Below are 11,788 nucleotides of genomic sequence, written 5' to 3' on the forward strand. Positions count from 1 at the left end.
AAATTGTATATATAATATTAATCTATTTAAATACTATTAGGTTCCTTAGCAAGACATTTATGTAGATGCCATGGCTTCAAAATTATTATAAATTTATTCTTTTTTTTTTTAAATTATAATTTTAAGGTTTATTTCAATAAATATAGAAAGGTAATATCAAAATATTCTAAATATTAAATATTATTTATTTAACTTTAATCTAAAATACTCTCAAACAATAATTAATTAATCTCCTTTTAAGTATCACCACATTTTGTGGTGCGCACTTTGTCATAAAGGCCCACGTTAAATGGCCCAAAAAGGTTGACCATCCATGATTTATACTGGACATGCCCACACTGGATCACATCCCTTCTAAGTGGCAAAATCTCAGCTGTACTTTTCTGGCCGCCTCTCTCAGATTGCCTGTCTCTGTTTTCGTATTAAATTCACAGAATCATTTTGTATATCCAAATCGATATTTCGGCTCCGGGTTCCTTTTTCGGACCGATTTGATTCATTTCTACCCTTAACTTGACTTGCTCTATCGTTTTGTAATTTTCTGTGAAAAACCACAACCAAGTCGAAGAGAAAAGAGGGACTGAAAAGCGAAACCCCAAATTTTCTAAGGTTGAAGAGGTTCATTCTTTTGTTTTGTGGGTGGAATTCTACATGGGTGTTTATGAAGATATCGGAGCTGAGATTTGGTAAGAAACAATAGTTGATCATTTCCATATCAGTGTTATATTCAATTTTGTCATTGATTGTTGATGGGATTCTTTTTAATTAAAATTGTGCTTTTTGTTACTGTTTGAGATTGTTAATTGTATGGTTTTTTATTGAATAGCGTTAGATGTTGCTTTGTTTTGTTTGGTTTCTGAGAATATGTGGGAGAAGAGAAGGAAATTAAGTTTTGAGTTAGGTCAAGAAACTAATGTGGGGTTTTTAAATATTATATATAAGTACTATTATTTATAAGGTGTAAAACAAGGATCAGTTTCCCTACTATTATGTTAGTGTATAATAGAACATAAATAGAGAGCTGTTATTTTAATTTTAGTTTAGTGGGCATTTTCTGATGGTTGTGGACACTTTGGGTGACAGCTCGGATATTGAAGTTGATGATATAAGGTGTGAAAATATAGCAGAGAATGATGTCAGCGATGAGGAGATTGAAGCAGAAGAATTGGAACGGCGGATGTGGAAAGACCATATCAAACTTAAAAGGATGAAGGAAAAAGAAAAGCTTGCGGCAATACAAGCTGCAGAGAAGCAAAAGCCCAAGCAGACAACTGATCAGGCTCGGAGGAAGAAAATGTCTAGAGCACAGGATGGAATTCTTAAGTATATGTTGAAGTTAATGGAAGTGTGCAAAGCACGTGGATTTGTATATGGGATCATTCCTGAGAAGGGTAAGCCAGTCAGTGGTTCGTCTGATAATATTAGAGCTTGGTGGAAAGAAAAGGTAAAGTTTGATAAGAATGGTCCCGCTGCCATAGCAAAGTATGAAGCAGAATGTTTAGCCATGGGTGAGGCTGAGAATAATCAAAATGGGAACTCACAAAGCACTCTTCAAGATCTGCAAGATGCAACTCTTGGTTCTCTCTTGTCTTCATTGATGCAACATTGTGATCCTCCACAGAGGAAGTACCCATTGGAGAAGGGAGTTCCACCACCTTGGTGGCCCACTGGGAATGAAGATTGGTGGGTAAAATTAGGGCTACCCTATGGTCAGAGTCTTCCATACAAAAAGCCACATGATCTGAAAAAGATGTGGAAAGTAGGGGTTTTAACATCAGTAATAAAGCATATGTCTCCTAATATTGCAAAGATCAAGAGGCATGTTCGTCAGTCAAAGTGTTTACAGGATAAGATGACCGCAAAGGAAATTGCAATCTGGTTGGCGGTTTTGAACCGGGAAGAATCTTCCATCCGGCAACCTAGTAGTGATAATGGAACCTCTGGGATAACTGAAATGCAGGTGGGTGGCAATGGTAATAAGAAGCGACCTACCATTAGTGATGATAGTAACTATGATGTTGATGGTGTTGATGATGGTGTGGGTTCTGTGTCATCCAAAGACAACAGGGAAAATGAACCGACTGTTGTAGAGCCAGCAAATGGTCTTGGCAAATTTACACCCCATTCTGGCCAAGAAAATAAACATCCAAAAAAGCCCAGGACAGGTGGACACTATGGGAAACCAAGGCCTGCTAATCAAGTGCCCAGAACATCTCCTGATGAGTGCCAACATGATGAGCCAAAAAGAACTTTGCCTGACATAAATGATACTGATACACCCCTTATTGACTATAATACACATGATAATCGACAGGAAAACATTGCAGTGACATCATTGAGGGACCCAAACATAGGTTTTGAGGGCTCAGCACAAATGGCAACATCTGCATTTGACAATTTGCCCCATGTTCCTTCTGCCGGTCTTATTTCTATGCAGAGCATGTATATGGATGAAACATCTATGCTATATCCGATGGGGCCCAATGCTGAGTTACAAAATGGTGCTACTTACAATGTCTATAATCCATCATTTGAAGTAGGACCTGGTCATGATTTGACCCATGATCAGATGGGAATGAATGTATCACAAATTAGGCCAAGGGATGATGGAGGCTATGTACAAGCATTAGATAGAAATGAAACTGGCATTAGCACTAGTGAATTAGACCCTTATATTAAGGACACTTTTCCGAGTGAACCAAATAGGCCTGTTGATATTACATATGGAACTTCAATTGATAGCCCATTGATTGATTTTGGTAGACTCAGCAGTCCATATTATCCTGGAATTGAAGGCACAAGTATTGACGATCTCTTCTCTGATAATGACTACCTAGAGTACTTTGGGGCATAATTTGCAAATGATGATACTTCTGAGATTGTAATGTGAGTGAAGTTTCCACTGACCTTGTTAGTCTTGTTTATTGATCTTATAAAACTTCTTTTGATGTTTTCTTATTGTTCAGGGCTGGAAAAACGTGGTACTCATTGCTGACCTCATTGAAGGACCTTCCCTTATCCATTGGTTTGTAGGCACAAGTCAAGACTGTAAGTTATAAACATGATTTAATTTCTCTTATACAACTCATTGTTTTAGGAACAAATGGAGGCATTATGGCGTCTTGTAGATGAGTGTTAGACTGGCCAAATGGTAAAATTAGAATAATTTCTTATTACTCTGCACAAGTTGAATTCCTAATAAATAAGCTCATCTTGTGTTCTACCTTGTATCATGTAGGTAGATTTCTATATTCTGTTTACTTCCTTTGGTGACTATTCTACCTTCAGTAACTTATATTGAAAACTGTGATTCTTGTCTTCTTGTGCAAAATGAGGCTTCTTTGTTATTACCCTAATTCATCAATGCAGGAGTTCTGATATCATTTGTGTATCCTGTAATATCACATTAAGGCCACCCTTCATACTGCAAACACAGGCAGTTTATTAGGAAAGAGTGATAAAGGAGTTGTATACATTGATCCTAGGGAAAATGAACTATTTTAGAAGTCTGGATATTGTTCAGAAATCTGATGAAAGAGGAATTATGAATCTTGGACGGTAGAGCAAATGAAATCACAACTGGATATGCAGGTTCTTGAAGTGTATTTGCAAGTTGATTACCAGTTGTGTATGTAGGCCCTTGATTAATATTTTATCCAGAGAGTTTTTTGAGGATTTGAGCTACAATAATGAATGGTACTGAGTTGTGGGATTCTGGTGGATTGCTTACCCCTCCTGACAGCCAAAGTCCCTAAAACAAACACATTTGAGAGGTTGATATTACTAGACTGACTACTTTCTTCCTCATTTACTTTCATTTGAACTGATGACAAAGAGGAAGAATATTTTGACTCTTCTTTGATTAATTTTTATATCCAAATTGTTTCAAACATTTGAGTTTCCATTTACAGTGTTGATAAAATGTTAAAAGACCAACTTTTCTAACTAATTTCCAAAGCACTTCCAATCAACCCACGTGGCTTTTCCCTAATCATTTGGTATTCTCATACAAATTCTTAGTTAAGGCCATAATTGCTCCTTTATTTACTCCCTTGGTGGTTGCTCCGCTGCCCCAAATGCCAGCTTAATCATTTTCTTATGTTGGGATCCATGAAAAATCGAGTGGCTCTTTGCCTTAAAAGAAAATGGCAAGTCTGTATCTGAATGACTCATAATAACGAGGACTCAAATTCTCAATCGGGCGGTAGGCTTGTGAACGGAAGCGGTATGTTTGTATTTACAAAAACACCTGTCCCCCCACTGCAAAAACTACTTGCCGCCCTATGTCTGCAAACTTCTTCAGTAAAAGCACAAGAAAGATTAGCCTTAAGCTCATCCAAGCTGACATTTCGCTCTCGAATTTGCACATTAACTTCCTCATCGGAGAATTCTCTTCCACTAATCAGAGAAACGTAGTGGGTCCCTTTCATAGATGGTCAAAACGAAATCAAACTTTATGCTACCTTCGTATGATATCAACATTTAACTGAAGCTAACCATTTCAGTCATTGTTTCAGTGTACCACTACAAAAACACCTAAAATGTGTTCCCAAACTTTGATTAACCATCTCTATCTGTTCATCCATCTGAGGATGGTAAGCTAAAGTGGTGTCAGATTTAGAGAGCTTTGTCCAAAATTAGCTCACAAACACCAATCTCATATGAGACAATCGACCTCGGGTAACCATGTAGTCGCACCACCAAAACAATATTGCTACATCCTTGATTGTGTATGGTTGTTTGCGAGGCAGAAAATGTTTGTATTTTGTAAGATAGTCAACCACCATGGCATTGTATTGATATCGTAAGCCTTACGTAAACCCCCACAAAATCAAGAGAAATGTCTTTCCAAACTCGAGAAGGAATCAATATAAGCTGGGGTAGCTCAACTTGACTCATGGGTTGGCTCTTGTTTCTTTGGCATACCTCATAACTAGCTACATGGTTTATCACATTAGCTTTCATTCCTTCCAAAAACAACACAAACATCACCGGCTTTTAAGTCCTCAAAAATCCTGATCGTCCCCCAATGGGTGTTGAGTAGAATTTTTGTAAGAAACATGAGGTGCATGTAGAAATTGGGTAGAGCTATCCCGCCCTTATACCTAAGGCTTCAGTCCATAACCCGGGTGACTATTAGGATCCAAGAGCAAATCCCAAAGAATAACGTGTTAACTTGTCATCTCGACAAACTTTTTCATTTATTGTGTCTATTCCCACCATTCCAACCATGGAAATAGACTTCATTTCAGTGGTGGTGGTTGTCTGCAGTAAAGAATATTAGTTGCCTAATTCTCTCACTTTGGTTTATATTAAATCTCAAAATCAAATCCCAACAATTTCACTAACTATTTCTATTGTTCGACTCCATTTAACCTTTGATCCAGAGGAAGCAAATGTTGTTGATTTATTCGCACCTTAAAATGTCTCTCTAACAAAAAACAAAGCCACTTTTAAAAAGCTATTACAATGGTCATCAATTACCCCTCATAAACCGATTTTAGTTGCCTTTTAGTTGAAAGTGCATGATTCTTGCAGGTAATGGGTCTCCCTCTTTGTATCAACACTACATCCAACTTGGTAATCGACACATCGATCTTTACAATGAATTCTTTGCTAAAATCCGAAAGGTCAACATTGGGACCATCGTCATAGCTTCATTCAAGGTAAGGAAAGCTTTTGATACCAATGTTACAGCCAACACACAAACACAACATACTGCGGTTTTCTAAAAATTGAAATAGATATTAAACTAGGAATTGGAATAACTTTCTACTGTATTTATGTATTCACAAGAGAACCATAATATTTACATCAATTCTCATATAGCTTGCATAAAGTAAAACAACAAGATTTTAAAAATGAATTATTGATAATCCGAGAAGTCGTAGCCTCCCTTAGCCAATGGCTATGCAAAGCATTTCCACAAGGGATATTGAATTTTTCACCCAAATTTGGGTCTACTTAACTTTTATACCACATTTTTTATACTCTAAATATGTTTACTACTTTATATGTTGAAATATCTAAAGTACCATTATCTTCAACCTTGAGAAATCAGATAAGACAACACTATTCTCTTTATTCATTACATAGAAAATATGTGTAAATATTTAATATCAATATTTGAAAAAAGGTTTACATATGTGTTAGATAAAATCAAGTGAATTTAAAAATTTTTGAGTTAAAATTTTTTAGATTAAATTTAAAAACTTTTAAACTCACTTAATCTTATCTCCCTAAATTTTGGTTGGTTTTAATCTAATATTAAAGTAGCACATGGAAAATAATCCAATAAGCCACTCATGAAGGCCATGCAGTCTGAATGAGGGTTTTGGCATAAGACGTATAAAAAATATAAAATATGCAAATAAGCAAAGAAGCTAAGAAGCAAAGAGTATATTCTTTGCATAGAATACTGCAGAGAATATATTCTTAAGGAATATACAGAATACATCATGCATGCTTGTTTGCTTCCATGTGTTCATTCACATGAATGTACAAATCTACATGCTTTTGCAAAAGCATATTTGCTTGTTTTCCCATGAAGATCATATAATGTAGGGAAAAGGACTATTTCCCACCCAACTTTTAGCTCAATCTCAAACCCATACCTACAGAAGATGAAAAGCTCAAACTCTCACCTATGACCAAACTTTTGTTAATTTTTTCTGTTAAAGGGAGGGGTAAAATAGTTATTTTACTGTTCATATTAAAAGTTATAGAATTTATTACTTTTCGCTCTCCCAAAGTTTTAAAAACTAATATTTCACCTTTACCTAAAGTTTTTAAACTTTGAAAAGTAACATTTCCACCCCCAAACCTAAGGTTTCCAAAATTTTTTAAAATTTAGTCGCCCCCCCCATAACTTTCAAAAGCAGCAGTTTCAACCTCACTCTTCAATTTTATCTTTCGGCATCGTCTCTGACCTCCTCCTTCTCCTAGTGTGACGAAGAGACAAAGATCTCTTTGTCGCACGGTGGTGCGATGAAGGGATCTCTCTTCGTCGCATAACCTAGATGACGAAGAACGATGTTTTGTCATCCTTCGTAGCTCATCGCGTCATCCAAACACGACAACAAAGGACGACGAAACATCATCCTTCGTCTGTTCTTCTAGACCTGGATGACGAAGGTTCATCCTTCGTCGTCTTTTGTAGTCGGACAAGGGAGATCGGTGGAAAGCGTCGGTCGTCGGTGATGGCCAGAGAAGGAAACAAACCCTAGGGGTAAAATCTAAATTTTTTAAACTTGGAGGATGAGTTAAAGTGTTAGTTTTTAAAACCTAGAGGGGGAAAATGATAAAATTTTGAAGTTTTAAAGTTATAGGTAAAATAACGATTTTACCCCTGTCTCTAACTGTAAATTTGAATGACAGTTTGGTCATGGGTGGGAGTTTGGGTTTTTCATCTCCCGTGAGTGATTTTGAAATTGGGCTAAAATTTGGGTGGGAAATAGTCATTTTCCTTATAATATAACATAAGAGTATTAGACATATATAACATAAGAGATCATTGGATTGTTTCTTCGTGCATAAAGAAAATTCAATGAACAGCTTCATCAATCATCGATTAATAACAAAACATCTTGGATTGACAACAACAACGTAATGATATGACAACAAGTGAGGTTTCCTTATAAAAATGGAAACAAAGGGAAATGGAAGAACAGGTTGGCAGCGCCATTAACCTTTTCTGTCGCTAACTCTTTCTGCCACCCATTTTTATAAAATTATCCATTTTTTTACATCTCACCTATATCCATCTTTTTATAAAATGATACCCAAGCTAGTTAGTTGAGTCGAATTTATCTGATGTATGCTGGTGATTGAAAATTATCAAGTATAGGTGATTGAGTTTAAATTTTTTAAAATTATCAAGTATAAAATTATTCAATCTCTCATCCATCCTTGAGTTGAGAGATTGAAAATTATCAAATATACTGGTAATTAAGTTTAATTTTTTTAGATTAGCATTGGTGAAGTGGCATTTAAACTCAAATATGTTAATATAAAACTAGGGCTATAATTAATTTATCTGAAAATATTAGAAACACTTATTAGGAAGATAAATGAAGTAAATAAAGAAAAAAAGTAATCTCACATTAAATTTAACCGTTTTCATGTATAATTTATATACCATGAAAAAATTCATTTGAAAATATAACTTTAAGGTCATTATTAATTTTAAAAAACAGAAGAGTCAATTGAATTAGTTGACGCCGACCATATTTATTTAATGATAATCCAGTTTATTTAATTAATCTTTTATTAATATAATAAACAAATTAATATATTTTTCAGATATTTGTAGTTAACTACCAGGAGAGGGCGTACAAATTCATGAGACATATGGATTCTGAGTGCACATGTTTCAAACAAAGATGGACATCATGACTATAATTAGGAACAAACTAATGCTTACTCAGAGAGCTATTTTTCGAACAACTTGTTTCAGACACTTATTAGATTTTGTGGAGCCAAGGTTTAGTGTTGTTTTGATGCATGTGATGTTACTTTGTATGATTAACCGCAGATACCCAGTGAGGGAAATGTGGTTCAGATTAAATGGTCTTGAGTTTTGATTCAACCTTGTTAAGTTTGTATTAGTCACTAGTCTGATATTCGGGGAGGACACAGAGGTATCTAACTATGTTTATTGTACATGGACGTCTCGATTGAGAAAGGAATACTTTCTTAATATTAATAGGTTGTTATCTCATGAGAAGATCACGCACGTAGTTGGCAATTAAATTTGAGGAGACAAGGACGAGGACGTTATGAAATTTGCAATATTGTTTTTGCGTTTGCAGGACTATTAAGGGTGGACAACAAAACAAAAATACCCAATCATTTTTGCATTTAACAGAAAATTTAGATGCATTTAGTTGGTACCTATGAGGGACGGTGACATGAAATAGAACAATTAATTCAATGCGGAAGGATATATATAGCAAATATCAGTATTGTGTACAATACTACCTGCTCTACATGAGTCCACTCTCATTGCTTAGCTACAATGTTTTGGGATACCAAATTACTTTTCAAATAAGTATCACATAATAGATGAAGTTAACATTTATACCGACAACTGTAAATACTAACTATAAATATTGTACTTTGTATAATATTGAATTTATGAGACGATTTACAATCTATCTTCTTATATCCATCTAGAAGCAAATAATTAGATCCTCTATATGCTGAAGTGGAAGACAATTGTAATGCCGATCTGAGATGACATATTAATACTTTGGGATGCTCCTTCAGTAAATTGCTCATTGGTAGATTTATATTTTATCTTACATCTTTCATTTCATTAATTTTTATAAATTTCCTTAATGTTTCAAAAGGGGATTACAACTACATTGTGTCCAATTGAGATTAAGCGCGACTCCAAGTAGTACATATAGGTTTTGGAGTTTATGGGAGAACAAACACCACATACATCATCAGATAATGAGTCTATAGATTCAGATGATGATGATGATACACTATCAATTCGTCTTACTACCTTTCAAGTAGCCTCCAGAGAGTTTTCACAGTCCTCAACAAAAGAAGGTAAAGAATTCAATATTCCTTTCCATAATATGTCCTTCTACCTTTACTCACTTTTCCCCCCTTTTTATTCCACTATTCTAGCTAATTTTCAAAGCCTCTATTTCAAGCAAGCCATGTGGCTTTTCCACCATAATTTTGAATACTCTAAAATCTCAGTCAACCTTACAATTGTTTTTGGTTTACTCCTTTAGTAGCAACCCCACATCTCCTAGTGTACACCTTGAAAATAGGCCAAAAGCATTATTCTCAACTAAGGATTAGTGTATTTCTAAACTCTCACCTGTGAAGTTTCAAAAAACCAAACACTCACCAATGCACTGTTAAAGTTAACAAATTTTACTAGTTCTATAGGTAGAATTGTCATTTAACTAGTGATATTTAAAAAAATAAAAATTTATCTCATTTCCTCCTTAAACTTTAAAAACGAAAAAATTTCCCCCCAAACTTAAGTTCTAAAAAGTTATATTTTCTCCTTTAGGGTTTCAACTTTTCAGTGAAATTTTTTGTGATGGCAACCTTCTTTGGTGCTTTCCCAATGATGTCTATCCCTTTTCAACATTGTCTTTTCTTCTCAGTCAACTCTCTTAGTCTCACATCATTTGACTAGATGATGAATCATTCATTTGGAAACCATTGCTTATGCTCATTTTACGATGGTGTAGTAGAAGAACAATTTCTAGATGAATGATTTCTAGAAAAAAGATTTTGACTACATACACTTTCTAAACAAACGATTTTCTGATCATCTCCACTACTTATAGTTTCCAAACAAACAATGTGTTGCCAGGAGAAATGACCAGGAAAGAGAGACATTGTTGGAGAGAGAGAGAGAGAGAAATTATTAGAAGAGTGTTACAAAAGGCTGTCGTCGTCTAAAATTTGTCATTGAAAAATTGAAATCTTGGGGTAAAATGTAATTTTTTAAAACTTAAGCTTGGAGGAAATAATTAGTTTTTAAGGTTTAGGGAGGAAAATGAGATAAATTTTTATTTGTTTATATCACTAGTTAAATGACAATTGTATCCTCAGAATTAACAGATTTTATTAATTTTAATAGTCTATGATTAAGTATTTGAGTTTTTGAAGCTTCGCAGATGGAAGTTTGGAAATACACTAAACCTTGGGTGTGAATAAGTCTTTTGGCCTTGAAAATATAAGTTGTGACAATGTTCAAAAGAGTTTATACACATTCTTGGTTGCTCAAGAACCAAACCCAACTTAAGAACAAATGCAATTTTTCTTGGGATTGTCTTTTTTTTTCTCAAGTTTTGCTCAAATTGAAGCAGTCTTTATATTTTGAAATTATAGCTAAATGAGTAAATTACATTTTCTCCTTTAAGATTTGAATTAAAAAGATATTTTTACCCTTAAATGATATAAATAACAATTTTTTACGTAAAATCAAACTTTGTTATTTGAAAAAAAATATTATCTGTGATAGAAAGTAAAATTATCACTCTATCCCTACTATTTTATTTTTGAAAATTATCATAAAACTCTAAATTAACCAAAAAAAAAAACATTTAAATATCCAAATTACATTAGACACCAACTATTTTTTTCTTTCTTCTCATCCTTACCCCCTTCTTCCTTTCTTCTCGATTTCGATTGTCAATTGCACCCTCTTCCTTTTATTTCTTTATTCCTTTGTTTAATTTTCTTTCACCTAATCATCTTCTTTCTTGATTTGACAATTTCATGTTATTTTCAACTGTTGCCTTCAATTGATCATGTCATTGATGACTAGATCGAGTAAAGGTTGTCATTGACTAAAACTCTCATTCATGATGGAAGAGATGGTGGTAGAGGTTGACAAGAGACTGATTTGTTAGTTTTCAAACCTTTTTTAAACATAAATTGTCATATTTAAAACATGTAGGTCTAAGAGTTATTTTTTATTTTTTTCAAAATTAATAGATAATAAAATTATTGTTTTACCCTTACATTATTCATTTTTTAAAAACAAAGTTTGTTTGATGTTTTTCTAAATTCTCTCCCTTTAACTATAAAAAACCCAAAGACCCACCAATTAAAGTTTAATTTTAACCTTTCCTATTAGTGAAAAGGGCATTTGGTAAAATCTTTTCTCTTTAAAATGTTTATAAATGAATTTGTTTTAAAACATTTAAAGGAATAAAGAATTTGTATTTTGAAAACCAAAATTAAATGCGGGAGGCAAAGAGTGAAGGAAATTTTACACAATTTATTTATCTTTTCAACACGTGGCAAA

The 11,788-nt window shown here is 34.0% G+C and overlaps 1 protein-coding gene across 1 annotated transcript; it reads left to right on the forward strand.

Moving 5' to 3' along the window:
• Positions 1-361: 361 nt before the first annotated feature.
• On the forward strand, positions 362-3,223 carry LOC123224675 (ETHYLENE INSENSITIVE 3-like 3 protein). Its single transcript, XM_044648345.1, has 3 exons — positions 362-686; positions 1,084-2,886; positions 2,967-3,223. Exons 1-2 carry the CDS (start codon positions 652-654, stop codon positions 2,852-2,854), a joined length of 1,806 nt encoding a protein of 601 aa, XP_044504280.1. The 5' UTR covers positions 362-651; the 3' UTR covers positions 2,855-2,886; positions 2,967-3,223.
• Positions 3,224-11,788: the final 8,565 nt, after the last annotated feature.

Source organism: Mangifera indica, chromosome 9 (assembly GCF_011075055.1).
Source record: "Mangifera indica cultivar Alphonso chromosome 9, CATAS_Mindica_2.1, whole genome shotgun sequence".
NCBI lineage: Eukaryota > Viridiplantae > Streptophyta > Magnoliopsida > Sapindales > Anacardiaceae > Mangifera > Mangifera indica.

Bases quoted from the DNA above. Each gene is read 5' to 3' on its own strand.
- LOC123224675 (XM_044648345.1), top strand. From the start codon at position 652: ATGGGTGTTTATGAAGATATCGGAGCTGAGATTTG. The intron at 687-1,083 runs GTAAGAAACAAT...TTTGGGTGACAG, and splicing joins GATATCGGAGCTGAGATTTG to CTCGGATATTGAAGTTGATG.